At 58.9% G+C, this 27,843-nt stretch overlaps 2 protein-coding genes across 4 annotated transcripts in view; one reads left to right on the forward strand and one right to left on the reverse strand.

Annotated features, from left to right (window-relative positions):
* LOC141977388 (unconventional myosin-Ie-like) overlaps positions 1–19,825 on the forward strand; it is a 33,664-nt gene extending 13,839 nt beyond the window's left edge. The window contains exons 4-28 of the mRNA XM_074938852.1: positions 687–781; positions 1,539–1,626; positions 1,764–1,853; positions 2,605–2,736; positions 2,831–2,965; positions 4,585–4,717; positions 5,305–5,501; positions 5,802–5,882; positions 6,282–6,368; positions 6,956–7,042; positions 7,584–7,751; positions 8,382–8,467; positions 9,011–9,092; positions 9,711–9,817; positions 10,161–10,259; positions 10,820–10,964; positions 11,281–11,395; positions 12,686–12,855; positions 13,220–13,365; positions 13,613–13,759; positions 14,421–14,578; positions 14,816–14,896; positions 15,398–15,593; positions 16,120–16,301; positions 17,530–19,825. Of these exons, the coding sequence (XP_074794953.1) occupies positions 687–781; positions 1,539–1,626; positions 1,764–1,853; positions 2,605–2,736; positions 2,831–2,965; positions 4,585–4,717; positions 5,305–5,501; positions 5,802–5,882; positions 6,282–6,368; positions 6,956–7,042; positions 7,584–7,751; positions 8,382–8,467; positions 9,011–9,092; positions 9,711–9,817; positions 10,161–10,259; positions 10,820–10,964; positions 11,281–11,395; positions 12,686–12,855; positions 13,220–13,365; positions 13,613–13,759; positions 14,421–14,578; positions 14,816–14,896; positions 15,398–15,593; positions 16,120–16,301; positions 17,530–17,606 (3,084 nt within the window). The 3' untranslated portion in view covers positions 17,607–19,825. The remainder of the gene's footprint in view (positions 1–686; positions 782–1,538; positions 1,627–1,763; positions 1,854–2,604; positions 2,737–2,830; positions 2,966–4,584; positions 4,718–5,304; positions 5,502–5,801; positions 5,883–6,281; positions 6,369–6,955; positions 7,043–7,583; positions 7,752–8,381; positions 8,468–9,010; positions 9,093–9,710; positions 9,818–10,160; positions 10,260–10,819; positions 10,965–11,280; positions 11,396–12,685; positions 12,856–13,219; positions 13,366–13,612; positions 13,760–14,420; positions 14,579–14,815; positions 14,897–15,397; positions 15,594–16,119; positions 16,302–17,529) is intronic.
* ZNF687 (zinc finger protein 687) overlaps positions 19,665–27,843 on the reverse strand; it is a 48,795-nt gene continuing 40,616 nt past the window's right edge. For all 3 annotated transcript variants that reach the window (XM_074938848.1, XM_074938849.1, XM_074938851.1), the window contains 5 exons: positions 26,269–26,431; positions 25,162–25,461; positions 24,663–24,775; positions 24,016–24,157; positions 19,665–23,329 (listed from right to left, as the gene is read on the reverse strand). In XM_074938848.1, the coding sequence (XP_074794949.1) occupies positions 22,856–23,329; positions 24,016–24,157; positions 24,663–24,775; positions 25,162–25,461; positions 26,269–26,431 (1,192 nt within the window). In that variant the 3' untranslated portion in view covers positions 19,665–22,855. The remainder of the gene's footprint in view (positions 23,330–24,015; positions 24,158–24,662; positions 24,776–25,161; positions 25,462–26,268; positions 26,432–27,843) is intronic.

The raw sequence follows: 27,843 nt of genomic DNA on the forward strand, positions 1-27,843 counted from the left end.
GGGAGAGCTGGCTAGATCAGCCCACTAGTTCCCAACAAGGCTGTTTCCAGGGACGGAGGGGTCTAGACTGGTCAAGGGATGTGCGGGGAGGCTGACACAGGACTCCTGGGTTCTCTTCCCAGCTCAGCCGCTGACCTTGCGCAAGTCATTTCCCCACTCTGAGCCTCAGTTTCCCCATCTGTGAAATAGGGGTGGCACTGATCTACCATCCCTGCCAGAGTTAATTAAGGTCTGTGAAGTGTTTTGAGATCCTTGGGAGGAAGGCAAAGGGATAGCATGATTTGGGAGACCTCGTCCTCTGCCCCCTAAGCCCTGTGTCGTTTCGAGGTCACTGTGTCCCCTAAGCCCTTAGCAAGTCTCTTGCGCGTTTTGTTTGCCAAGCGCTCACCAGAGCGGGTGGAACGATGGGAACCAAAGGTCCCTGGCGCTCTGACATGGCCTGTAAGTTCTTTGGGGCAGGAACTGTGTTCACTGTGTTTGTACAGCCTCCCCACCGCAACGGGGGCCCCCCAGGGCCCCCCAAGACAAATAACTAGAGAGCTGGGGTTGCCTCCTGGCTTGGCTCACCAGTGTGATGAGTTGAAGGGGGTTTCAGCCTAGCCCTGTCTCCTCCCCTGCCACCTCCCTGTGTACAACTGTCCTGCACGGCGGAATAACCGAGTCTCCTGCCGGTGTGTTGGTTGCAGGCCCAGTACGAGAACCCGCCCCACATCTACGCCCTGGCCGATAACATGTACCGCAACATGCTGATCGACGGGGAGAACCAGTGCGTCATCATCAGGTAGGGCGGAGCCGAGAAGAGGGCAGAATCCACTGGGGCAAGAGGGAGGGAGGGGGCAGACGCAGGGTCCACATCTTGGCATGTGCCAAGTTCTAGCTCTAAGAGCTTTCCTGATGGCCAGGTCACACGCTGGGGGTGCCAGCGCGGCGTGGCTCTGTGCCTGGCTGGCTGTAGCCCTCCCGCGCAATGGCAGAGACTGCTGGGAGAGCCCCCTGCTCCCCCCATGACAACCTAGTGTCGGTCTCTACATTTTACTGATGGGGAAATTGAGGCACGGTCCTGCAGTCCCTGCAGGGTGGGTATGGACGCCACGCAGGAGCTGATGCCTGCTGGGGCGGGTCCCGACACCCACCCTCCTCGCCCATGTTCGGGGAGGAGGCTCTGTCTGCCTTGTTACCAGAGTACCTGAGCACCTCCCAGTTGTTACCGTATTTATCCTAGTAACCCCCCCTGTGGGGCAGGACTGTTCCCTGCAGGCTACAGATGGGCAGCTGAGGGACTGAGAGAAGCTAAGGGACTGACGGAGCAGAGAGCTGAGCCCGGGGCTCCTGAGTTCAAGGCTGGTGCCCTGACCACTGGGCCATCCTGCCTCCTTTAAAGGAGAGTCACTGTCTGGCTTTGAGCAGGACAGGAAAATGTAGATGCAACCAACCAGCTTCTCCTCCCAGGCTCCCTGACCTCCAGAAGGGGCTGGGCTAGGGTGGGGTGTCCTCCCTGGCGGGGCAGAGAAGCCAGCGTTCACCCTTCTCTCTTGCAGCGGGGAGAGCGGTGCTGGCAAGACCGTGGCGGCCAAATACATCATGAGCTACATCTCCAAGGTGTCCGGCGGGGGCCCCAAAGTGCAGGTACCACAGGGCGTGACAGGGCGGGGGGAAGCAGTGGGGATCCGGGAGCCTGGGCTGGCTGGGAGCAGTTGGGCTGGGGGTTCCCGGAGGGCCGGAGCCGACGGCCTCATCTAACGAGCGCCCTGCTTCCCCCCAAGCACGTCAAGGACATCATCCTGAAATCCAACCCGCTCCTGGAGGCCTTTGGAAACGCCAAGACCGTACGCAACAACAACTCCAGCCGCTTCGTGAGTGCCTGGGCTTCGCCAGTCCCTCCTGGTTGGGGCGTTCGGCAGCGCCTGCCGGGGCCTGGCAGACAGCCTGCCCCCTGCAGCCGGCCATCGCTGAGCGCTTCACAGCCACTAACCAGCGCAGCCTCGCAACCCCTCCCTGCAGCTTAGTGCCATTAGCTGCGCTTTACGATGGGGGAACTGAGGCACAGAGAGGGAAAGGGACCTGTTGCAATGCGTCCGTGGCAGAGCTGGGAGTAGAGCCCAGCGGGCTCCCAGTTTCCTCCTGCAAAAGCCGCTAGACCCCACTCCCCTCCCAGAGCTGGGAACAGAACCCAGGAATCCTGACTCCCAGACCCCCCACTCTAAACCACTGACCCCCACTCCTCTTCTGGAACAGAATCCAGGAGTCCTGGCTCCCAGCCTCCCCCAACCCACTAGCTCCCACTGCCCTCTCAGAGCTGGGAATTGAACCCAGGAGTTCTGGCTCTTCCCCTGCCCCCTGCCACACTCTAACCACTAGCCCCCACTCCCCTCCCAGAGCTGGGGACAGAACCCAGGAGTCCTGACTCCCAGGAGTTGGCTTGACCACCGGATCCTGCTCAGCGAGGGAGGAGGCCAGATGAACTCTTTGCCGCATGGGGCATTGCTGTCATTAGGATCCGGGGTCTCGAGCACGTCCCGGGTGGGGGGTGCTCTGGGGGTGGTGTCTCTGCTGTGGGGACCTAGCCAGGGTGTCCGGCTCACCTGGCCTCCCCTCCCGCCCCAGGGCAAGTACTTCGAGATCCAGTTCAGCCGTGGCGGGGAGCCCGACGGGGGCAAGATTTCCAACTTCCTGCTGGAGAAGTCGCGGGTGGTGAGCCAGAACCCCGGCGAGAGGAGCTTCCACGTCTACTACCAGGTGCGTGGGGGGCAGGGTCTGTGCTGAGCGCCCCCCCCCCCCCCCGCCAACCAACGCGTGACCCCTCCGGCCTCTGTCCTCTCTCCCTGCCCAGCTGCTGGAGGGAGCCTCCCCGGAGCAGCGGGAGAACCTGGGTATCACCAACCCGGATTATTATTACTACCTCAACCAGTCGGCGAGCTACAAGGTGGATGACATGAACGACCGGCAGGAGTTCCACGAGACGCTGGTATGGGGGGAGCGGGGGTCTACACAGCCAGAGCGGCGCAAGGAGCTCACGTCCCCCCATGGTGCCCCCAGCCCCCCCATCCTGGTGCCCCCATCCCCCAACCCACTTCCTGCTGCCCCACCCCCATCACAGTGCCCCCAACCTATTGCTGGTGCCCCTCCATCTCAGTGCCCCCATCCTCCAACCCACTTCCTGCTGCCCCACCCCCATCACAGTGCCCCCAACCTCTTCCTGGTGCCCCTCCATCTCAGTGCCCCCATCCCCCAACCCATTTCCTGGTGCCCCGCCACCCCCATCACAGTGCCCCCAACCTCTTCCTGGTGCCCCTCCATCTCAGTGCCCCCATCCCCCAACCCATTTCCTGGTGCCCCGCCACCCCCATCACAGTGCCCCCAACCTCTTCCTGGTGCCCCTCCATCTCAGTGCCCCCATCCACCAACCCACTTCCTGCTCCCCCCCCGCCACTCCCATCACAGTTCCCCAACCTCTTCCTGGTGCCCCATCATCTCAGTGCCCCCATCCCACAACCCTCTTCCTGGTGCCCCCCCCATCCTGGTGCCCCCATCCCCCAACCCACTTCCTGCTGCCCCACCCCCATCACAGTGCCCCCAACCTATTGCTGGTGCCCCTCCATCTAAGTGCCCCCATCCCCTAACCCACTTCCTGCTCCCCCCTGACACCCCCATCACAGTGCCCCCAACCTCTTCCTGGTGCCCCTCCATCTCAGTGCCCCCATCCCCCAACCCACTTCCTGCTCCCCCCTGACACCCCCATCACAGTGCCCCCAACCTCTTCCTGGTGCCCCTCCATCTCAGTGCCCCCATCCCCCAACCCACTTCCTGCTCCCCCCTGACACCCCCATCACAGTGCCCCCAACCTCTTCCTGGTGCCCCTCCATCTCAGTGCCCCCATCCCCCAACCCACTTCCTGGTGCCCCCATCCCCCAACCCACTTCCTGCTGCCCCACCCCCATCACAGTGCCCCCAACCTATTGCTGGTGCCCCTCCATCTCAGTGCCCCCATCCCCTAACCCACTTCCTGCTCCCCCCTGACACCCCCATCACAGTGCCCCCAACCTCTTCCTGGTGCCCCTCCATCTCAGTGCCCCAATCCCCCAACCCACTTCCTGGTGCCCCGCCACCCTCATCACAGTGCCCCCAACCTCTTCCTGGTGCCCCTCCATCTCAGTGCCTCATCCACCAACCCACTTCCTGCTCCCCCCCCCTGACACCCCCATCACAGTGCCCCCAACCTCTTCCTGGTGCCCCTCCATCTCAGTGCTCCCATCCCCCAACCCACTTCCTGGTGCCCCGCCACCCCCATCACAGTGCCCCCAACCTCTTCCTGGTGCCCCTCCATCTCAGTGCCTCATCCCCTAACCCACATCTTGCTGCCCCCCAATTCTGCCACCATAGAGCCCCAAACCCCAGCTGTTCCCCATCCCCCAACCCTCATCTTGGTGCCCCCCACCCCGCAGTGGTGCTCCCCATCCCCCCCCAGTCCTCCCCCCATCCTGGTGGCCCCCCCAACTCCCCATCCTGGGCCCCTGAGCTCCCATCCCCCCGCCGCGCCCGGCCCCCATTCCCAGCCTGACACCTCCCCCTGCTCCTGGTCCCCAGACGGCCATGGAGGTGGTGGGGCTCTCCGGGGAGGAGCAGGCCCTGGTGCTGCAGATCGTGGCCGGGATCCTTCACCTGGGCAACATCAGCTTCCGGGAGGAGGGCAACTACGCTGCCGTGGAGAGCGAGGACTGTGAGTGGGGGGCAGAGGGCACTGGGATGGGGGTCCCTATTGGGATCTGGCTCAGAGTGGATCTGGAGTGGGGGGGTCCGTCAGGCCTGGCTCAGGGATGGGTGTAGGGGGGTCCCCATCAGGGCCTGCGTTGGCATCTGGTGGGGTGTCACAGCCTGGCTCGGGGCCTGGGGGGAGCCCCCTTTGGGGCCTGGCTCGGGGTTGGGGCGTCCCTGTCAGGATCTGGCTCAGAGTGGATCTGGAGTGGGGGGGTCGGTCAGGCACCTGATGCTGGGGTGGGGCCTGGCTTGTGTGCCCCATGGATCTGCCTCCATCCTTTGGGGGGCCCTACCTTCTCCTGTTTCCTTCCCCGCTCCCATTCTCTCCCTCTGGGGAGGAGGGTCCCATGGGGATGCGGCTCCACTGGCCCCTCTGGATGTGCGGGGGCCGAGGAGGCCAATACCCCACCCACCTTGAAGGCAGGCGGGGTGAGGGGAGGCGAATCCAGCAGCCGGGGTTGGGGAGAAAGGGGGGGAGCCATGCTGAGAGGCAAACGGGGTTGGGGTGTTGCCCCTGACACCCTCCCCCCTTATCCTCACCCTCCCCAGTCCTGGCTTTCCCCTCCTACCTCCTGGGCATCGACCAGGGCCGGCTCAAGGAGAAGCTGACCAGCCGCAAGATGGACAGCCGCTGGGGCGGCAAGTCGGAGGTGATCGACGTGACGCTCAACGCCGAGCAGGCCAGCTTCACCCGGGACGCCCTTGCCAAGGCGCTCTACTCCCGGCTCTTCGACTACCTGGTGGACGTGAGTCAACCGCCCCGGGGGCCCCAGCCCTGGCCCCCCAGCTCCCTTCAGCCGGGAGCAGGGGGGCGCCTTGAACCCTCTAGACCCGGTGTTGAGCAGCCCAGCTCAGCTGCCGGGCCCCACCTGCTCTCTCTCTGGGGGCCTGGTATCTGATCCTCCTTAACCCCACTTCATCCCCCCGACCAGTGACCCTTCCAGGTCTCTGTCACCCCACCACACACGGGGGCTGGAGTTTTGGCCTCTAATTTTCCAGGCAAGACCCTGAATTCCCACCCCCGCCTTTCTCTGCTCTGCCCCCAGGCTGTCAACAAAGCGATGCAGAAGGATTACGAGGAGTATAACATTGGGGTGCTGGACATATACGGCTTCGAGATCTTCCAGGTACCGCGGGGCAGGGGCGCGAGAGAGACCTTCCTGGGCTTTCGGGTTCCTAGGTCCCCGCCTGGCTCCCCAGCGTTAGGGGGCTAGGGCCAGCAGAAGAGGAGAAACACTTTGGGATCCCCGCTCCACCCGCCATTTGCAAACACCTTCTCCCTCGGGGGCTGGGGGCCGTGGGGGGGGGGGCGACAAACGGCACGTGAGCTGGGTGCCAAGGATGTCCCGTGGCTGCTCCAGGCCCTCGGCCTGTCTCAGCTCCCTCTGACACTCCCTTCCGCTGCTCTGAGCGAGCCAGAAACCCCTTTGGTGGCGCTCTGCCCCTCCATGCCGGCACGGCCCTGCGCAGCGGGAACCCCGGGTGCCTGACGGGTCTGTCTCTCTCCCCCCCTCCCCCCCGCGTAGAAAAACGGCTTTGAGCAATTCTGCATCAACTTTGTGAATGAAAAGCTGCAACAGATTTTCATCGAGCTCACGCTCAAGGCAGAGCAGGTGAGGGGCAGGGGGTGGAACAGGTAGTGGGGTGGGGGTGGGGGCAGATGAGAGTCAGGGGTTGGATAAGGGGGGGGATGGGTGGGGGAGGAGAAGGGGGTGGGGTGGGAGAGGGGACAGATGGGGGGGACAGATGAGGGGCAGAGGGAGGAGCTGGTGTGGGGTGGGTGGGGGAGCTCAGCCAATGGGGTTGCGAGGCAGCGTGGCCCAGTGGACGAGGCACTGGGCTGGGGCCCAGGGCCCTTGGTGCTGTCCCCAGCTCTGCCATTGACCCTGGGCAAGATCCTTCCCCTCTTTGTGCCTCAGTTTCCCTTCCCGCCTGTTGCCTACTGGGCCCTTCGGTGCACGGCGCAGCCCCCGCCCGAGTTGGAGCCTCTGTGGGCTGTGCGGTCTGAGCGCTCGTGTCTGCCTGCGGTGGCCAGCACCCACAACTACCACCCCCTGCGGCTGACCTGCAGCTGGGGGTCGTCCCCCCCCCCCGGAGTTCGGACATGGGCAGAGCCCAACCCCTGCTCCCACGCAAGATCTGGGGCTGCCTCGATCCCAGCCCCCCCTCACAGTAGTCCCCCCCCGTCCCCCCCCGCCAGGAGGAGTACGTCCAGGAAGGGATTCGCTGGAACCCCATCGATTATTTCAACAACAAAATCGTCTGTGACCTGATCGAGAACAAAGTGGTGAGCGAGCGGCCGGGCTCCCCCCTTCCAAACACCTCCGGCCTGGGGGGGAAGACAACCTGTGTGACCCCCTCCCCCAAGCCTGGGACCCCTGCCACCTTGAGTCTCTGATCCCCGCGGAACCTGGATCCCCATAACTGCCCCTGCCCCTGCAGCCATCTGAGCTTGGTGGGGGGCTCTGCCCCCCCAGATCCCTCTTTAATCAGGGTCTCCCTTGTGACCTGGGGTCTCCCTGGTGACCTCTCCTAGTCCCCTTCTTAATCAGGGGCTCCCAGCAATGTGGGGGACCCCCTCCAGCTGCCCCTTAATTGGGATCTCCCCGAAGCCAAGGGTACCCCCAGTTCCTCTCCCTTAATCGGGGTCTGTTCAGTGCTGTGGGGGACCCCCCACCGAGCCCCAAACCCTGCCTCATTGCAGCGCCAGAGCTGCCCGGGAGGAGGTGCTGGCTCTCCCGCAGGCCTGCATTGGGAGCGGGAGGGGCTGGGAAGCGGCACCCCCTCCTGGCTCAGCAATCTGGTGTCGTCCCCCCCAACCCCCCCAGAACCCACCGGGGCTCATGAGCATCCTGGATGATGTGTGTGCCACCATGCACGCCAAGGGCGAGGGCGCCGACCAGAGCCTGCTGCAGAAGCTGCAGATGGCCGTGGGCACCCACCAGCACTTCAACAGCTGGAACAAGGGCTTCATCATCCACCACTACGCCGGCAAGGTCAGCGCGGGGGGGGTCCTGGGGAGGGCGATAGGGGTGGGGTGGGGTGGGGGAGGGATACATTAGGGTAGAGGGGAAAAGGAGAGGGAGGGGGTGCTGGGGACAGGGTAGAATTACTATAGGGGGGTCAGGGAGGGGGATGTGGGGGTGCTGGTAGGGTAAATTAAGGTGGAGGGGTATGTGGGGGAGGGGTCGATTAGGGTGGAGGGGGAGACTGGGGGAGAGGGATGTGTGGGTCCTGGGCGGGGGAGGGATGTGGGGGAGTAAATTAGGGTAGAGGGGGAGGCTGGGCGGGTGGATTAGGGTGGAAGGGGAGGCTGGGTTGGAGGGTAAAGGGGGTCAGGGTTGCGGGGGGGCTGTCATAGTTGGGGAGTGGGATTGGATGCGGGGTGAGGACCTGGTGCTTCGCCCCAGTAGCTGCGTATTCCAGGCCTTTGGCGTGTCCTGTCCCCCTGGCCCAGTTTGGCGCTCCCTGGCCGAGGCTGGCCTGGCTCCAGGCCGGGCCCTTCTGGGGGGGACGGTGGACATGGGCTCTGTGATGGGGAGGCTGTGTGAGGGAGCCCCCCCAGCACGCCGGCTGCAGGCTGTTCCCTGGGCCGCTGCCTGAGACCCTGGCTCGCCGGCCCGCAGGTCTCCTACGACGTGGAGGGATTCTGTGAGCGAAACCGCGACGTGCTCTTCACCGACCTCATCGAGCTGATGCAGAGCAGTGAGCTGTGAGTGCCACTTCCCCGGGTCGGGAGGGCAGTGCAGGGCAGTGGTTAGAGCAAGGGGGGCCTGGGAGTCTGGACTCCTGGGTTCTGTTCCCAGCTCTGGGAGGGCAGTGAGGGCTAGTGGTTCAAGTGCGGGGGTTGGGAGCCAGGACGCCTGGGTTCTATCCCTGGCTCTGCTGCTTTAGGACGTGGCGCTGATACGAGCTGAATGTTTTCATTGCTTTGGGTTATGTATCCGTTACAATAACCCTGCCCTGGAGGTGGTCCTTGGTGTGTGTGTGGGGGGGGGAGGGGAGGGGGGGCAGTCCCTGGCCCCTCTGCCTAGGCTGCTGTGGAGATGGCTGAACAGCACAGTGGGTTTTGTGCTGTGGACGATTATCCCCTTGGAGCTGAGCTGGGGCCCAACAAACTCGTCCCATGCTGGGTTGCTCCTGGGCTGGCCTCCAGCTGGGGACGGAGAGGGCAAAAGGCTCCATATCCCAGTCCCTCCCCAAACCTCCCTACCCCACAGGGCACTGACTTAATTTCCCTCTCTGCCCACCTTAGCCCCTTCATCCAAGACCTCTTTCCTGAGAACATCAACGCAGAGAAGAAAGGGCGCCCCACAACAGCCGGGAGCAAGATCAAGGTACCCGATGAGGTTCGCGGGGGGAAGCCCCATCCCTTTCCTTCGTGGAAATCTCACTGCTTCATCTCCAGGCCTCCCTATAGCCGCTTGGAACCATCGGGGGATTATTCTGGCTCCTGTTCTGGAGGGGCTGGGGCAGGAGCTGGTGAATCTGCTCCGGTCCAGCTCCACTCGGCAGATTCCCCCCCACCGTTCGGCTGGTTTTTGGCTAATGATGCTCAGCTGTCTTATCTCCCACTGTCCCCCACACCCCCCCTGCAGTTTCCATTGGACACAGGATGCCTAGCGCTGCCAGACTGTGGCCACGCCCCACCCCAGAGCCAGCTGCGTTTCAGCGATCCCTGGCTGGGCCGTTTAGTAAGGGGGTGGGGTTTGAGAGATTGGACAGCAGATCTGAGCTTTATTTTCGTGGCAGTGGGATGTCTGTCATCATAGGGGTAATCCGGCTGCCCATCACCCTGGTATCTGAGTGCCTAACTTGGCAGCCGCATTAGCTGTGACCCCATTTAAAGGATGAAGGCAGGTGGGGGGTGGATGAAGGTGGGGAGTGGAGGGGGGGTCCAGTTACCATAGAGACCCTCTATCTTTTGAGGCTTAAGTTGATTTGTTCCTTTGAAGAAACAAGCGAATGACCTGGTGAGCACCCTGACGAAGTGTACCCCCCACTACATCCGCTGCATCAAACCCAACGAGACCAAGAGACCCCACGACTGGGAGGAGAGCAGGTGGGGACCAGGGCCGGGGGCCGGTCTGCTCCGCCCTTCTCCCTTGGGCAGCCGTTGTCCCTGCCCTCTGCCCCCCAATCCCCTCACTCCCAGGCTTCGGCTGTTCCACCCTCAGCCCCTGGGGCGTTTCCCCTTCATTCCTTTCCAGACTGTTCCCTGCTCTGCAGGGCCGGTCGGCCTCTCCGAGTGCCTCCAGCCCCCGGCTCAGGGGGTGGCTGGAATCCCATCTCCCTACATGGACGGGATCTGCTGCCCAGCCAGGAGGAGACGGGTCGGGGAGCGCGGTGTCTGGTTACCCCTTCCTTGCTCAGACCTACCTGTCTCCCCCTCCGGCTTCCTCCAGGGTGAAGCACCAGGTGGAATACCTGGGTCTGCGGGAGAACATCCGGGTGCGCCGGGCCGGCTACGCCTACCGGCGGGTCTTCCAGAAATTCCTGCAGAGGTAGGAGCTGCCCTCCCCTGGGCAGGGGAGGAGACAGGGCGCAAGCCTCCGTCCGTTGCCGCAGGTGCTAGGGGAAGGGGCGCCGGGCAGAGGAGCCGGGGCCCCCCCTAGCAGGGAACCGGGAGGGACGCAAGTAGGAGCCGTGCTGACGCAGGGGTCCCCCCACCCGTGGCTGCTTTAGTGGCCCTGGGTCACCTCTGCCCCCTGTGGCTGCTCCGTGTCAGCGGCGGCTGAGTCTGGGGCCCCTCAGCGCAGAGGCTTGTACTGTGGGCTCTGGAGGCCCCCGGTTCGATCCCAGCGCCGGGGGCCAGCTTACGAGGTTGGTGGCTGCTCTGGTGGTCTCTGTGGTGCTGCGTGGGCTCAGCAGGGAGGCTCTGGTCCAGGAAACATGCTGGGGGCAAGGCCAGGGTTTCCCTGCATCGCACCCCATCTCGCTGGGTCCCCGGGGGCTGCCCCTGGAGGGCAGAGTGCCAGCTGCTGCCTCTGGGAGACATCCCTCCGCAGCTCCACCAGCCCGCTCTCTTACTGAGTCCCTAAGACAACCCCCCTCTCCCCCCCAGGTATGCCATCCTCACCCCCGAGACATGGCCGGCCTGGCGGGGGGACGAGAAGCAGGGCGTGGTGCACCTGCTGCGTGCCGTCAACATGGACCCAGACCAGTACCAGCTGGGGCAGAGCAAGGTCTTCATCAAGGCCCCAGAGTCGGTGAGTCGGGGGGGGGGGGTAGTCCCTGGAGTTGGTGAGAGGGGGAGGGGGGCGCTGACCCCCTGAGTGGGCAGCGGGGGAGTCCCCAGGGTTGGCGAGTGGAGGGACCAATGGGGGAGGCCCAGTCCCTGGAGCTGGTGAGGGGGGCTGACCTCCTGGGGACGGAGAGTCCCTGAAGCTGGTGAGTGGGATTGTCACTCTGCAGAGCAGGGGGCTGGCTCCCAGTTGGGGATTAGGGAGGCTGGGTCTGGCGTGCACGGCGGAAGGGGGGGATCCCCTGGTAGCCCCCCTAAGGCGGTGCTCCCTGCCCCCACAGCTGTTCCTGCTGGAGGAGATGCGGGAGCGGCGTTACGACGGATACGCCCGGGTCATCCAGAAGGCCTGGCGCAAGCACGTGGCCGTGCGCAAGTACATCCGCATGAGGGAAGAAGGTGGGTCCCGCACACACACACACCCCCCCCTGATTGCCCAGCCCTGGGGAAAGCAGAATCGGGCCCGGCCACCTCCAGCTGTTGCGTAGATATCAGGTGTATTACGGTAGTGCCTAGAGGCCTGAATGGAGAGCAGGGTCCCAATGGGCCTGGCGCTGCACGGACACAGGGCAGGAGCCAGTTCCTGCAGCTTGGCCCTCACGCACTGAATAGACCCAGGCTGGGAGAAAGGACGGAGCATTGCTCTCACTTTCCGGTTGGGGAAACTGAGGCCCGGAGCTGCAGTGACCTGCCCAGGGTCGTCCCCATAAGCCCATCCCTCCTTCCTTCTGCTCCTGCGGGTGGCAGCAAGCCTGAGGTTTCCCCACTGAGCGATGCAGCCATCCCCTCCATTGATCGCTGTCCCAGGGGGTGCACACACACGTACACCGGCCTGGGGAAGCCGGCATGACCCCTGTGCTTTGAGGCTGGGGTAGAGGCGGTTCCTGTTGGTAAGGGACGGGCTCCAGGCGAACGGTTGCCGGGTGTACTGAGAGGGCCCATGCATGGGACAAAGGCAGAAGGGCTTGTCCACCCTGGGAAAACTCCCCCCCCCCCACACTATTGCTGTCTAGATCAGTGATTGTGGAATAAAATTAGTCCTCCCCCCCAGCCCCCGACACCAGCTGGACCGGGCAGGACTCCAGGTCAGAATCCAGTTCTGGTGCCCACCCCTCGAGAAGGAGGTTAGTAAATTGGGGAGGGGCCAGAGAAGAGCCACGAGGAGGATTCAGGGATTAGAGTGAGAGACTCGAGGAGCTCAATCGATTTAGCTTAACAGAGAGGGATAAGGGGCGACTGGATCCCAGTCACTAATTACCTACCTGTCTTTAATAACGGGCTCTTCAATCTAGCAGAGAAAGGTCGAACACGCTCCAGGGGCTGGAAGCTGAAGCGAGCGTGGGTTTTTAGCCGTGAGAGGAATGAACCCTGGGATCAGTTTCCCCAGGGGCCGGGGGATTCGGTGTCGCCGACAGGTTTTCAATCCAGATTGGCCGGTGCTCTCTGAGCTTTGCTCTGGGAGTTAGCCGAGGGCAGGGCTCTGGCCGGTGGTCGGACTGGCTGGTCACCACGGTCCCGTCTGGGACCGGAGTCCGGCACTTGGAATCCAGGCCCCACCTCGCTCCAGAATCCGGCCCCGTGCGGACGAGGCCTGAGTCAGAGTCGGGGCGGAGGGAAGGGGCTGTGCCCACCCCTCCCCCGCTCGTCAAGGTTTAACGAGGTCTGACTCCGAGTCTCCCCCTCCCAAAGCCTCCAACCTCCTGCTGAACAAGAAGGAGCGCCGGCCCAACAGCCTCAACCGCAACTTCGTGGGCGACTACCTCGGGCTGGAGAACCGGCCCGAGCTGCGGCGCTTTGTGGGCCGGCGTGAGCGCGTGGACTTCGCCGACGCCGTCACCAAGTACGACCGGCGCTTCAAGGTGAGCGCGGGGCCCCCCGGCTGCCCTCTCTGCTGCCCGCGGCAGGACCGGTCTCTGCTTCCCCAGGGCCAGGTTCGGCTACCTCCAGCCTCCCTCTTCCTGCCTGTGGGCCCCATTTCCTCTCAGCCCTATCCCCCCCCCCCAGGCCCCACGCGCTTGTCTCCATCCTACGCCAGGCCACGAGCCAACGGGTGCTGCCCCCCCACTCCCTCATGCCCCCCAGGCTCTGCTGGGCTTGCCCCTCCTCCCCCTCAGCCCCCCACACGTTCCCTGCCCCACCTCCCTATGCCCCCGCTTGGCTCCCCCTCATTGCACCTGCCTCCCTCCAGTGGCCCCCCCGCTCAGCCCCTCTCCCCCCACGCAGACGGTGAAGCGGGACCTGATCCTGACGCCCCGGTTCCTGTACCTCATCGGGCGGGAGAAGGTGAAGCAGGGCCCCGAGAAGGGGACGATCAAGGAGGTGCTGAAGCGGCAGGTGGAGCTGGAGAAGATCCAGTCGGTGTCGCTGAGGTAGGAGCCCGTCAGCCGGCCTGGCAGGCCCGGTGCCCCCGGGGGCTGGTTCAGCCCGGCCCTCTCCCGGCTGCAGCGGGGGCTGGAGTCCGCTCTGCTTCGCGCATCTCCCCTGCCCCGGGCGGGGCCGGTGCCCTGAGCAGCCCCTGGGCACCGCCCGCAGCTGGCCCCGGCCTCGGAGAGAGCCGGGCAGGGGCACCCCCGGTCTCGCGGCTGACGCAGCCTCTGCTTCCCCCACCCCCGGCAGCACCTTTCAGGACGACTTCCTCATCATCCACGGGCCGCAGTACGACAGCGTCCTGGAGTCTGTCTTCAAGACGGAGCTGCTGAGCCTGCTCTGTAAGCGCTACGAGGAGAGGACCCGCCGGCAGCTGACCGTGAAGTTCGGCAACCAGTGAGTCCACGCTGCCGCCAGCAGGGGGCCCCGCTGGGCAGAGCTGGCCCAGGCAGCGGTGTTTGGTTGCTAGCAGGTTGCGAGGGGGGGCTGGGAGAACCCGGACTCCTGGGTTCCATTCTCAGCCCTAGGAAGGGAACTATTCCTATGAACCATAGCCCCTTGCAGCCCTAGCCATGGACCATGACCCCATGGCGCTAGGCACTGTACAAACAGAGCAAAGAGACAGCCTCTGCCCCAAGGAGCTTACAGTCTAAAAATGGGGTCTAATTAAAGGAGGGAAGATGGTTGGGGTGTGTCAGGACTCCTGGATTCTATTGCCAGCTCTGGCAGGGGTGTGTGGTGTCATGGGTTAAAGCAGGGGGTTGGAGTCAGGACTCCTGGGTTCTATTCCTGCCCCTGGGTTGAGTGCAGGCCCCTGGTTCGAGATGGGGACTGGGTCTCACATGATCTTCCAACTCACCTTTGTGATATGCTGCTGGTTGCTTGGTACCAGTACCAAGGGCTGCCTGGATCCAAAGCCACAAAACTTCCTCGAGCCGGTGCCTGGCTCCCTCCCCGTGCTCGGGCCCCTGTGGTGTCATGCCGAGCCCAGTGCTTTCCCTCCTGCTTATCTCAACCTCCGATTTCTCAGCTGATTTCTCTCTCCCTCCTCCCCCAGGCTGGAGTTCAAAGTCAAGAAGGACGGCTGGGGCCCCTGGGGGGCAGCGGGCTCCCGCCAGGTCCAGTTCCAGATTTGCCAGGGCAATGTGGCGCTGCGTCGGAACAATGGGAAGGTGCTGATCGTCAGCATCGGGCCCGGGCTGCCCAGGAACGCCCGTGAGTGTCTGCGGGCAGCGGGGAACAGGCTGCAAGGAGCAAGCCCTAGCTGCTGGATTTCTCCTTCGGCCCTGGGGAAACCTGCCTGGAGGGGGCAGAGTCCCGCTGTGGATGGGACCTGATCTCGATCAGACAGAGCTCTGGGCAAGATGCTGCAGGGGACAGCCCTGCCCTGTAGGGAGGGAGCTGAGGGAGGCCAGCACAAGGGAGGGCTAATCACAGTCCTTCCCACTGCAGGACCCACGCGGAGGGACACCAGGAAGAGCAGGTACCTGAACAGCAGCAGCATCCCCGGCCGGAACTACCCCCCTGCGGCAGGTACAAGGCTCCTCTTGCAGCATGGGGGTGGGCTGGGGGGGATCGCTGGGGCAGATGAGTCCAAAGCATCCCATTGCCCCACACGTACCATCCATTACCCCACCGCGGGGGGGAGGGGAAGAGAAGATATGGCCACAGGGTGCCTCTGTCAACTTGCCCATAGGGCCAGCCTGCTTTCCAAGGGGGCCTACAGACACACACACGCTGCCACCCCCAAGAGCTGGACTTTGGCCAGGGCCATGTATTCAAGGCTATGGGGGCACATCCTCCCCTTGGTCAGCGATGGCTGCTTGTACAGCACAGGAAGGGTTAAAAGAGGTTGGGAGGTCCAGATGCAGCATAGGAAGCTCCAGGACATGCCAGAAATGAAAGGGTTAATACACACACCTACACACACACACACACACACACAGAGTTCCAGGCTGGCCTCTGTGTTCCAGATGCAGGATGCCTGGGTTCCTTCGGCTCCAAGTGATTCTTCCCCGCACCTTTCCTTTCCAGGCAGAGAGAAGAGCTACGCCAGCCGGCACAGCGGCCCTGGGTCCCGGCCCCCTCTCCAGCACCGTCTCTCCGTTGCCCGCCAGGGCAGCATGGAGCAGCCCACCCTGCCTAGACATGGAGCCAGCCCCAGGGCCAAAGCCTTACCTGCCCAGTTCAACCTAGACTTCATGAACGTGCCGGATCAGGGCGCGGCCGGGTAAGTGACCCAGGCTGCTGGGTCACCTCGCGGGGCTCTGGCCCTCTGAGGGTTAACCCCGGCTGCACCAGACAAGCGGCAGCCTCCCCCCAGATGCCCCAGCCTGGCAGTGGAAGCCAGTGGCGCAGGGAGACTCCAGCCCCGAATGCCTCCCGCTCCCCTTTCCTCGGGTCAAACCAGGTGCCTGAGCTCAGCAGCCCCCTGCCTGGCCCAGCTGTGGCCTTTTCCTGAGCTGTGTTTTTGGCTTCCCCTAGCACCCGCTAGATGGCAGCCTCACAGAGCTGGGCTGGGCTAGTCCAGTCCAGAAGGGACGGGAGAGGCGCTACCCTTCCCCTTGCTGGTGCCAGGCAGGGGTGCTCAGCCTGGGGCTGCCTGGGAGTCTCCGATCCTGTCCCCGGCGTGAGCCCTGGTTCCTAAGGGCCCTGCTGCAGGAATGCTCTGCTGGAGCACCCGCCCTCTAGCCTGGGAGCCCAGGCCTGACCCTGCCCGGGTCCTGCAGGCTGATCGCTTCCTCCCTTCAACTTAGCTGGCAGCGGAGGCTCTCGAAAGAAGCCAAGCCTGTTCCTGGAGGCGGCCGAGCCAAACCCAAACCCAAGCCAAAGCCCCAGCCGCACCTGCCCCAGTGCCGCGCCCTCTACGCCTACGATGCCCAGGACACAGATGAGCTCAGCTTCAACGCTGACGAATACATTGAAATCATTAGAGAAGGTAAGCGGCCTCCCCCCTGCCTGCCCACCCCTCCTCCAGCAATGGGGGAAGTAAGCACTGGGCTGTACTCCTCCAAGGGAGTGTGGGTGAGTGGTTAGAGTAAGGGCAGAGGAGGGGTGTGACTAGGCTGGCACAAAGGGGATTGGGAGCCCGGACTCCGGCCTCCAACTCCCAATGTCTCGCCCACCTGGCTTAGGGTGTTGATCTTGACCTACAGCCCCAGTGGTTAGGGTAACGGATGTGCCTTCCCGGAAGGGGCAGCCCAGGCACAGGAGGGCTCTGGGCCTCCTCAACTTGTCAGTGCAAAGAGACGCTGCCCAACAAGGTTAAAACACACCCCAGCGAGAACTTCGCCCGTCATGGGAGCATATGCAGCTTAGAGCCCTCGGCCCCGCACCCTCGCCGCTGCATGGGCCAAGCTAAGGAAGGGACGGGCAGATGCCAGCCCCCCAGCAATGCCGTGCTGAAGAGAGGGGTTTGCATGCCCAAGCAGCTGGCCTGGTGCTGTCTGACAGGCCCCAACTCGGGCACCCAGGAATTTCAGCTGCAAGCCTTCTCCTGGCGTTTGGTGCCTAAGCCAGGTCAGCCCCATGCCAAGCAGCTGCCAGGCTCTCTGTTGTCCAGGCCCTGCTGTGAGAGAGGCCTCCCCTGCTCCAGCGTGTTAGGGCTCTGAGCAGTGGCTAGCGGATACTCCTGGGCCTAGGCCGTTACGCTGCAGCTTTGAAAAACATCAGAAGTACTGCGATGCCTACAGCTGGTGCCACTAAGGATCTGGGCCTGACCAGCTGGGACCCTGCTGGGTGTAGCTCTTAAAGCTATACTGGACCATTATGATGATCTAGGCCGAGCTCCTGGGTAACACGACTCAAGTCATGCTAGGCCCAAATTCCTGTTTGAACTAGCGCATAGTGTTTAGGTCCCGCAGGGTTCAAAACATGCAGCTTGCTTCCAGCTGCTGGCTCTCTCCTGTCTTTTGCTACAGGGTTAGAGGTGCCTACTATCAGCAATCTCTCCCCAGGCTGTACCTGCAGCCTGAGCACTGTGGTGAGGGTAAATCACTACCAGGCTGCCTGGGTAGCATTTTATCTGTACTTCGCACTGCGCCAAGCACCAGCTCTTGGTATAACATGGCAGCAGCTGCTGCCCCATCTCGTTTTTGAGACCAGCTCTTGGTACAACTCTCTGTACAGCCAGCCGTGACTGCTGCCTGCCCTCTTTTCCTTTTCAGACCCCTCAGGCTGGTGGCGGGGCAGGATACGGGGGAAAGAAGGGCTGTTCCCAGGGAACTACGTGGAAAAACTCTGATGGCCGTGCCAACTTTATTGCTCCGATTCTGACCCAGGAACCTAGGAGGGAAGAGATATGTCTGCAGGACCCAAAGGGGAACAGCATCAATCAGCCTTGATCCTGGATTATACATTGCTGTAGGGCTCGATTGAGGCCACTAATTTAAGGCAATTGAGTGGGAGGACGACGACTGGATCATGTTGAGAGCCCTCGTCTCTGAGGTCTTAACCCCCCCATCAGCGTTTTGTCTGTCTTCTGCTCTGGGGTGCACAGGAGAGGAGGCAGGTAAGCCTGCCTGTCCTCCTGACCGAAGAGCAACTCGGCAGGCATTGGGCATCTCTTCTCAGGAACCAGCACCCACTGCTTGGACTCAGCGGGACAAGACCAGCTTCTCGGTCTTGTTGTGCAGGGTAAAAAAAAAAATCTCCTTCCTCAACTGTATAAAAAGAATAAATTGATGGTTTATTTTCTACACTAACCTCTGTGCTGCTTTCAAAAACAGCTGCAGATTTTTAACTCACAGATGAACATTGATGAGGCTTGCTTGCTTTGTCGGTATTCATTGGCTCCCATTTTACACTGGAACTGGAGAGCCAAACCTTCTCAACTGTTATTGGACAAGGCCAGCAAGCCGCCTGGCTACCTTAAAGAGATTTCCTTGAAACCCTACTATTCCTCTTCATTAATAGTTACTACTGAAGAAAAACTGCCAGGTAATCAAGTGCACCATTTTGGCAGGCACAGGAAACTCATTGAAGAGCAGGTTTCCCAGGTTAAGTTCAGCTGATGTGGTGTGGTTTTTACCTTACCCGGCAGGGAGGTGTCCCCTCCATTCCCTTGGAAGACTCAGATGCTCCTAAAACTCTAGGTAAATAGTGGAATGAGTTTTCCCTTCAAACAAAGGCAACAGCAAGTGGATGGCAGAACTGGCCGGTTCGGTAACAGAAGAGCTCCAAGTCCCTGACACTAAAAGTGCCTATGCTGAAGCCCCTGTCAGGGGAAATGGACACTGCTCCAGCCACAGCCATGTGTGTTTTAAAAGGCAGCATTGTTCTTATCTCATCATTTCCTCTTTGCTGAAACTGCAGGGAGCTTCTTCCCCAAGTGTTTGCTTTGAAGTGTCCAGCCACCCATTCAAGTTTCCTATGCCGTTATGTGTCTGAGCTGAGGAAGAGGCTCGTTAAAGTCTCTCTTTCAGTCCCGGACAGCATAAATCCTCTAGTTTTGTCTATGCTGTAAAAACCAAAGACAGCAGCTTGTAGATGTTCCGACAACGTCTCCCTCCGCCTCCCGGTAATAAACTGCTGTCTAAAGGAACCTGCACCACCTTTTATCCAGCTTCATACACGACCTGTCCCAGCCCTCTGGGACCACATGTATCGACTACATTTGGCCATGCAGACAGTGCAAATGCCACATACCTGGGTTAAAGGGGGAAGTTTCAAAAAAAAAACCCTGTAAGTAGAGTCTTTAACAGCTCAGCTGAGCCTTGCCCTGGTGACGAAAGTCAGCCTAATTGCTCTACAGCTGGCGATGCACCAGGAGTTCAAATCCAATTTCCACTAGATCAACAGTAATAGCATAGAAGGAAAGCTGGCCTTTGTAGCAAGCTGCTGTGCTAGCCCTTAAAAAGCACACCTACTTTCTTGCAGGCAAGTTCATCCCTCCTTTTATTGTACTGCTGCTCACTGGGAGATCCTGCAGCCTGTACAAAAAGATGCAATTTTTAAACCCTTATTGCCAGGCAAATATGGTCTTTACAAGATTACCGAGTTGCCATCAGATAACTCACTACATAAGAACCTGGAGGGATGTTAAGAGGTAAGACTGTCCCCCATGCTATGCCTTAACACAACATAAACTAAGCCACTGTGGCCGTGAGCCATTTGGTACCCAGGCCATGTGACACACGCCAGACAGGGGTATAACCACATTTTGACCTGGAACCAGGCTCCCAAACAAACTTCACTGAACGTGACTGTCTAGTTAAAACTGTGGCAACCATTTAATTAACACAATGTACAGCAGAAGTTGAACCACTAAAAGTTTTAATTGCATTATTACTACAAGAATAAAGAATACCTGAGAGCCTTTTGCAGTGCCCATATTTTTAATGTAGCATAATCATCAGTTCACAAACCCCCTCTAAAAACAAAATGCAGTCACTTTTTTTAAAAACAGAAGTCAATCTAAAGGCACTGAAGTGCATGGGAAATAAAATCACCAAAGATTACAAAGCAATTTGTTTTTCTTCTTCTCTAAAACCGTAGAAACTTTAGGTTCGTCTATATTATTGAACAGCATTTACACTTTCACAGCTCCAAGCGAATACATTTTTTTTTTAAAAAAAAGTGTAGGGTTTTTCGGGGTGGGGGGGTGGGAGAAGAAACAGTTAAGACAAAAGCAAAAAACTGGGGAGGAAATTTAAAATATGTAGTTACCTTCATTTCAGCTTGGTTACTCTTGCCAGTGGAACTTAATGGCTTACACACAGTTACCACTCCACTGCTGACCGTGACGGAAAGCAGGTTGTAACAACAAGCGTTGGGAATATTGGATTGCAGGTTTATACAGTGAAAGGTTTGAGGTTTTTAAAAACCCTACATGCTGCTGCATAAACATGCAGTTGGATCCAAAAAAAATTGTTTACTATGAATTAAAAAACAACCACCGCCGCATTTGTTCCTTTCAACCAAACCGTCTTCGGAGGGGGAAGAAAGTTTATCCCATTGAACTAAAAACCAGCAAATCCTTGTTCCTAAACAAGAAAAAATAAATCACAACAGTAGCTCTTTTTTAGTGTATGTTACAGAACTTTTTACAGTTTCAGAGTTATTCACCATGAAAAAAAAAAAACCCCCAAAGTTACCGAAATAATTACTCACACAACACCCTAATTGAAGCACAGAAGCCAAAGCGACAAACGAAACAAGTTGAAATTGTTTTTCCAAACGTGGTTTAGGGATGCAGCCATTTGCACAAATTTTGAAAATTCTCGTGGATGCTGCTGCCGTGAGGACGGTCCAAACCTGCTATTAAGATGCGTCCGAGCCCTTACCTTGGCTGTGATCTTGGTCATGGGGTCTAGGAATGTGCTGTCGGTGAGGTGGTAAGTGCTGCACTGGCAGATGAAGGACCCAGAACCCAAAGTGTGGGGGAGGGGGGAGAGAGAAGAGATGAAAGTTGAACCCAAAGGGTGAGTTTCAGGGCAGCGCTTGCTCTGATCAATGGACATGGCCTGGGGTGGGGTTTTCCCTGCGGATCTTGGATCAAGGCCCTGCAGAGGCTGCAGAGCCAGCTGCCATGATTTAAGTGTGTGCCAGTACAAAAGGCAGAGCCCACCGCTGCAGCCAACGGGCCTGTGTGTGCATATGGGTGGGGAATGAAAGCAACTCAGTTAATCTAAGAACTGAATTCTGCATAATTTTTTTTTTTTTTTTTTTAAAGAGGGTTTGGTTTCCCCTTCTGCTTCTAACAAAGCACGTTCTCTTACCCTCTAAGTTACCCTGGTTATTTACAACCAGCTGGGACTTTAAGGACATGGTAAGTTGGAAAACCCTGGCAGAGGTACTTTGAACAGACTATTCTCAACTCCCTTGGATTCAAGATCCAAGTTCTCCTGGCAGCCCCAAGCAAGGAAATGAGGTTGCTACCCTCTTCTGTTACCAGACTCTGGGCAAACAGCATTTCCAAGCAGCAGCAGAGATCAGGGGCCCAGGGAGTTCCACCTCATCCCACCGATAAGATTAAAGCCCAGCTCTCAACCAATAAGACCTGGTGGAAGGGGGATCCGGGTGCATCCTTTTGGGTGCCGATTCTCTCCCCCCTGCCCCAAAATAAAATCCCCACCTGCAACAAAATCTCTGTTTTTGATCAACTGTTCTTTGACCCTCACAGCTGTAAAGAGATTTAGTATTTGCTGATAACTTGGTTCATTTTTTGGTAAAGAGAGAAGAGCTCACAAGCAGAGACCATTACAAACGCTAGCAAGGGGGTGGGGGAAAACTTAATCAGGACGAATCACCCCTCTGTGGTTTCAAGGGATGGCCTTGGGAGGTAGGCAAGGATCAAACTAAACTGTTTCTGGCTTCTCAGACACCCTTTATATAGTACATGCAGGGTTAACTGCACTGCCCTAGCTCTCAGTCCATTTCCCTGCCAGACCTCACTTCCTGAGGTTATTGCTTTCATTTTCAAGACACACACACACACACATATATACACACACACACACACAGAGTTGTGCAGCTCTGCTTGTCACCTGCAGCTTAATAGCCAAATGTTTCCTTTTAAATTCAGGCCACCTGCAGCCATCAACCCTGTACAGATATTTCAGTTAGTACAAAACCCAGAATCGCATTAAGTTAGTGCAAGTGAACCTGTGAAGAGGATTCATGACACATGCATTCAGTGGGTGAATATAGTTAGTGAACAAACCACGAAAACTCGGATCGATGCTGTCAGTTAAGATCCCAGGCAACTACCCGAGAGTCAGGTCAAGATTTCTTCCCGGAGCTCCAGATGAAGATACAAAATAAGCAACATTATCAAAAAAAAAAAAAAACAAACAAAAAAAAACAAAACCCCCCCCCAAAGTTGGATCCTGCTGTGAACATCCCAGCCAGTCCCCTATCCTGGGCAGCGGCTGGGGGCTTCCCCCACATCAGCGCTCCTGGAGAGAAAGGACTCCCTTCGGACAAGTCCGAATGCGGCAGAGGCATGCTCCCAGTAAGCGGGGAAGCTCCCACCAGAAAGAGCAGAAACAGGGCTCAGGAAAGGTGCGACATCCTGGCACTGGAGCCCTGCCCTCTGGGCTGGGAGACCGCTCCCTGGGCTACAGACCACGCTGGGTAGGGACGACTAACTTCCCTGATCCAATGAGGAGAAGCCACCGCCCTCGACAATCTGAACACGTGCTCGCGTACAGAGCGGGCCGCATCCCTCGTTATCATTCAGAGCAGCATACGAACTGTTTGCTTGCCCGTGTAGTCTCGGAGCTAGGCTAGACCTGTTGCTTCCCTACACTGTAAACCAGCCCAATTCCCCACCTCGCGTTGGGCTCAGCCGGGCCAGCAACCGAGAGAAGCCAGAGAGCGGATCCGTCCGACATTCCTCTAGGTTTATAAATAAGGATCTCGTTTCTCTTCACAGCTTACATATCCAACCTACGTACTGAAACGGTGCACAGAGAGGGGAGGCCCAGCTGGGAGCCGGCCCTACGAGCTCTGTGCAGACATTATATACACACACTGCCCTCTCCCTCGCACCTAGTTCTCGGGGCTCACGTTCTGCCTGGCTCTGATGAAGGCCATGCCATGGGTGCGGAAGTGCGTCTTCAGGTTGAGCTGGGTGTCAAAGCACTTCCCGCACACCTTGCACACGAGTTTACCGTCGGCCGAGCGCTGGGCCCCTCCCTCGTGGCCGCTGCGGGGGCTGGGCTCCTCCACCTCCCCCGCCCCCTTCTTCTTCTTGTGGGTGATGAAGCGGTGGCGGTTGAGAGAGACCTGGGAGGTGAAGCAGAGGCCGCACTCCCGGCACTGGTGGGAGCTCTCGTCTGTCCTGTGCTGGGGGATGTGCTCCTGGAACTCGGCCGCGCTGCAGGCCACGTAGCCGCACTTGCGGCAGCGGAAGGGGGCTTTGCGGTCCACCTTGGGGTTCTTGGAAGGCGGAGTGGTGCTGTCCGGCTCCTCGCTACACGAATCGCCCTCGTCCGAGGAGAGCTTCCGCTTCCTGCTGGACACCTGGGGGGAGGAGTTTGGAGAGGCTTGACCCCTAACGCTGGGCAGGGCCTGGGCCCTGTGTGCTTAAACTGCCTGTGCCAGACAAAGGCCTGCCCCACGCAATGAACAGGGCCCTCCCGTGCCGCACGGCGGGGGACAGGAGCAGCTTCAAGGAGCTCAGACAGGATGATCCTTTGGCTCCCTTCTAGCCGCAAGATCTCTGGCTGGATGAAAATCCCAACACAGGATCAGCCAGCCCTGGCAGTGGACTCAGCCCCGCCCGCATCCGCTCCTTGGCCTAAATACACTCACTCCACAGCCTCCACTCTGAAGCGCAGCCGCCCTGGCTTCCCTGCGGCCGCCGGCCTTTCAAGCCAACCAGTCAGACAGGAGACCGCCAGCCAAAAGCCAGGGCGCCGCACAAAGCAGTGCTGGCAATTCAGCTGGGGCCGGGCCAGGATTCATGCACTAGTGGGAACGGTGCTGAGGGAGGAGCTATCGCTCAGCGACGTTCTACCTCTGTAAAACCCCCCTGGAGACGAGATTCTTTGCTTCCTGCCCTATTGCACTACGTTGCTGTGGGGTGTTCTAATGGCAGCCATGTTCCCCCCGAGAAGTGGCTGCATTGGTTGTAAGTTATTTTAACCCCTCCGCCCCCACTCTCTCACAGCTGTGAGCGTCCATCCTTGCAGCCATCGGCCCTGTACCTGCAAGCTTCCGGGTCCCATCCGGGCAATGACGACCTCTTGGCTCTTGGTCTGGTCGGTCACCTTTATCCCGTGCCGCACCTGAATGTGCTTCTCCAGGATCAGCCGGCTGCTGAAGGTGCGTTTGCCTTCGGTGCAGTACCTGGGAGGGACCAGAGCCAGGGAGGGAATGAGGCTCCCCTGGCACCTCGCCCACTGGAGGTGGAGGTGAACAACAGACGACCCCTAGACCTGGTCTACTGCTTCCATCTCAAAACGCTCTGTGGGCGTCAAGCCCATTTCCCACAGGGAAACTGGCTTGGAGAGGTGAGGTTACCTACCCAGAGGTCACACAGTAAGGCAGTGGCAAAACCAGGCCTAGAACCCAGGAGTCCCGACTCCTAGTCCCCTGTTCTAACCACTACAGCACACTCTCTCCCCAACAGCAGGGCAGGAAACTCAGGAGTCTGACCCACCCAGTCGCCCCAGTCCGACCCCTTCTGGAGCTGAGACTAGATCCCCAGGAGTCCGAGCTCCCCACCTCCCCCAGCTCTGACAGTCTTGCGGACTGCATGAACACCTCCCACCCCGAGCTTCGGATGGAAGGGAGGGGTGAGCTAGTTCGCTTTCACCCCTCGAAACCGGAAGGCACGGAGGCTGCTCGGTACCGGCAGGGATAGACTCGCTTGATCCCCTCGTGGTTCACTCGCACGTGTCTTCGGAGGCTGGGGGCGGAGCAAAACGAACGCTCGCACAGACGACACGGGAACTTCTTCACTGACTGGAAGAAGCAAGAGAACAGGTCATGCCACATGCCCTGCCATTGGGTCAACTCATTCTCGAGATGGCCCCTTCTCTCATTGCATGGGGCTTTTATTGGGTGGGGAAACTGAGGCACAGAGAATGGGTCGCTTGCCAAGGTGACGCAGCAAGTCAGGAACAGAACCAGGAGACCCAACTCTCCTGCTGTAACCATTAGACACCACAGCCTGCCCCAGCCAGGAACGGACCCCAGGAATCCCAATCTGCAGGCCTCTGCTCTGTACAATATACAAAATACTGCCTTCCCTACCACCTCAGTGTTCCAACAGGGCCAGGTTCCCAGTGGATAAACTCCACCAGCTCTCCTCCCATTGGGCCAGCAATCGCCCTGGGATTCCTTCTCACCTTCCCGTGATCCTTCTTCATGTGTGACACATACTCGTCCCTCTCCGGGAACCAGGAGTGACACATCCCGCACGTCCAGCCACTGCTTTTCGACTTGCTCGCATCCGTCTTGCGCTGAAAGCGGGTCCGCTTTGCCTTGCGCAGCTCTGGGGAGCTGGGCGGCTCGTCTTCCTCCGAGGATGAGGACGAGGACTCAGATATCTTGGAGACCGGGGCTTCCACGGGCTCCTCCTTGGGGGTGAGCAGGGTGACTGGCTTCTTGGTGAGATCCTCCTTGGGTTTCTGTGGCTGGTGAGTATTCTGTAAGACACAGACAGGGGCGTCAGCCTGACAAGGCTCGGATCCGGGTTCCGGCAGCAGCCCATGCCATGCAGTGATCCCAGGGGGAAGGCAAGCCAGTCTTCCCCCAACTCTGCCATGCTGGAGAGGACAGACATGTTTTCCCCCTTCCCCTCCAAGGCCATCAGCTTGCATCTGGAAGCCTGAGACTCCCATTAGCCCCACACAAGCCGGCAGCTATGCTCCGGGATGGGGAAAGGCAAGCGGTGGACAAGTCAGTGAGAGTGAGAGTGTTCCTAGCACTGCACGAGATGGCAGTGGCACTCAGTGGCCCTGATCAGGGCACCCCTGTGCTAGACAGACATGGACAGACAATGAAGAGGCAGTCCTTGTCCCGAAGAACTAATCATCTATGGACGCACTGGAAAGGGCTAGCCTGACAAATACTAAAACCAGTTACACAGGCCTCTAGGGACCAGCACACAGATACAGGCCTGAGCTGGTTCACAGGCCAATCCCAGGGCAGGTAGCGTCACGCTAAAGAGAGCTGAACACATCCGGGCACCAACACACTGCCCTGCCAGACTGCTGCCAGGTGGAGAACGTCCAGGCTAGGCCTGTGGAAAGCTGGGGCTTCAGTGAACAGCAGCATTGTGGCAGCTCTGCAACATGGTTAGGATCATCCCCACTTTACATGTGGGGAAACTGAGGCACGGGGAGGGAGTGACTTGCTCAAGGACACAGGGTGTCAGGGAATAGCGCACGGGGGGGTTCCTACTCAGATCTCACCTACCTCTCTAGTAAACGGGGCCCCAGTGCCTGACTCACCTTCAGATGTTCCAGCATGGTGCGTTTCTGGGCGAAGAGCAGCGGGCAGTCGGGACACTTAAAAACGCTGACCCTCTGGTTGAGCAGGTGTTGGTCAAAGTGAGAGGAGAGCAGGGGCTTGTGGGTAAAGACTGTGTCACACATTGCACATTTGTAAATCATCCTGAAAATTGGGGGGAGGGGGGAGAAGAGGAGAGGTGGGTTAGAAATAATCAATGTAAGTTTCTCTGAATTTGGTTCAAACATGAAAGCCCCCCAAGGATTATTATTTACATACCAGGGGCCAGCTGAGATCAGGGCCCCATAATGCTAGGTGCTGTATAGACAGTGCCTGTCCCAAAGGGCTGACAACCTAAGAGAGTCAGAGTGGAAGTGACTTGCCCAAGGTCACCCAGCTGCTCAGTGGCAGAGGTGGGGATAGAATTTGGGTCTCCAAGTCCTGGGCCAACATCCTGCCCACCAGGCCACGCTGCTCATTAAAGATAATTCAATCTCTTGAGTTGTTTCCCTAATCTCAGCAGCACACTGGAGGATGGCGGACACTGTGTGCTTCCAAAGGGAAGCACAGATCCAACTGACCTACCCTGAGGAAAGTTTCAGATTATTTTTAGCTCCTCTGATGGAGGGCAGCAGAGTGCTGGGTAGGGAGAGAGACTCTCTAACAGAGTTCTTATCTAGCACCTTTCATCCAAGGATCTCAAAGCACTTTCTTCTCATTACCACTCAACCCCCAAGCCCTGACGTATTTAGACCCATTTTACAGACAGAGCCACAAAAAAGCTAAAGTTGAGTGGCTGCCTTGGGCCACCCGCAAGTGACTTGGGGCTTGTCTACACTGGAAACAGTACAGTGCCACCACAGTGTGTTAGGATATAGATATTTAGGCCTGTCTGTAAAGGCCTCTACTCTAATTTAGGTGTATTCTTATCACTTAGCTAGTTCTAGAGGTATAAATAACTAGGTAAGAATCAAAATCACTGTCTGCCGGTGTAAGGGCCTTCTCTTACTGTGACAGTCTGAGGCCCTGTTCTTAGGCTAAGGCCTTTGGCTAAGCAGCAGAGGCAGCCATAAGCTGGGAAGCGACCGGTCACATCCTCACATCCCAAACCAGTCACATTGAAAGAAGGTGCTATTGGGCTGTTAGGATACAATCCTGTCCTGATAATGCCTATCGCCTCCAGAGAAAGGGAAGTGCCTAGAAGATGTAAAAGGAAACTTAGTTTGATAGCATCCTGTCTGGCAAGAACTCACTTATCAATAGCTGGGATGTGAAATCCTCATTTCTTTGTTGTTCTATCACTGTAGTCCCCATTTCCCTATTGTTTGTCTGTATAGTCTGTCTGGTTCTGTGATTGTTTCTGTCTGCTGTATAATTAATTTTACTGGTGTAAACTAATTAAGGTGGTGGGATATAATTGGTTAAATAATCATGTTACGATATGTTAGGATTGGTTAAGGTATAGCTAAGCAGAACTCAAGTTTTACTATATATTCTGCTATAGTAGGAGAGGTGATGTTAGTCAGGAATCAGGAAGTGAGTGGGGAAAATGGGAACAGGGAATGGGGGGGTAAATT

The sequence above is a fragment of the Natator depressus genome, chromosome 24 (genome assembly GCF_965152275.1).
Source record: "Natator depressus isolate rNatDep1 chromosome 24, rNatDep2.hap1, whole genome shotgun sequence".
Taxonomy (NCBI): Eukaryota; Metazoa; Chordata; order Testudines; family Cheloniidae; genus Natator; species Natator depressus.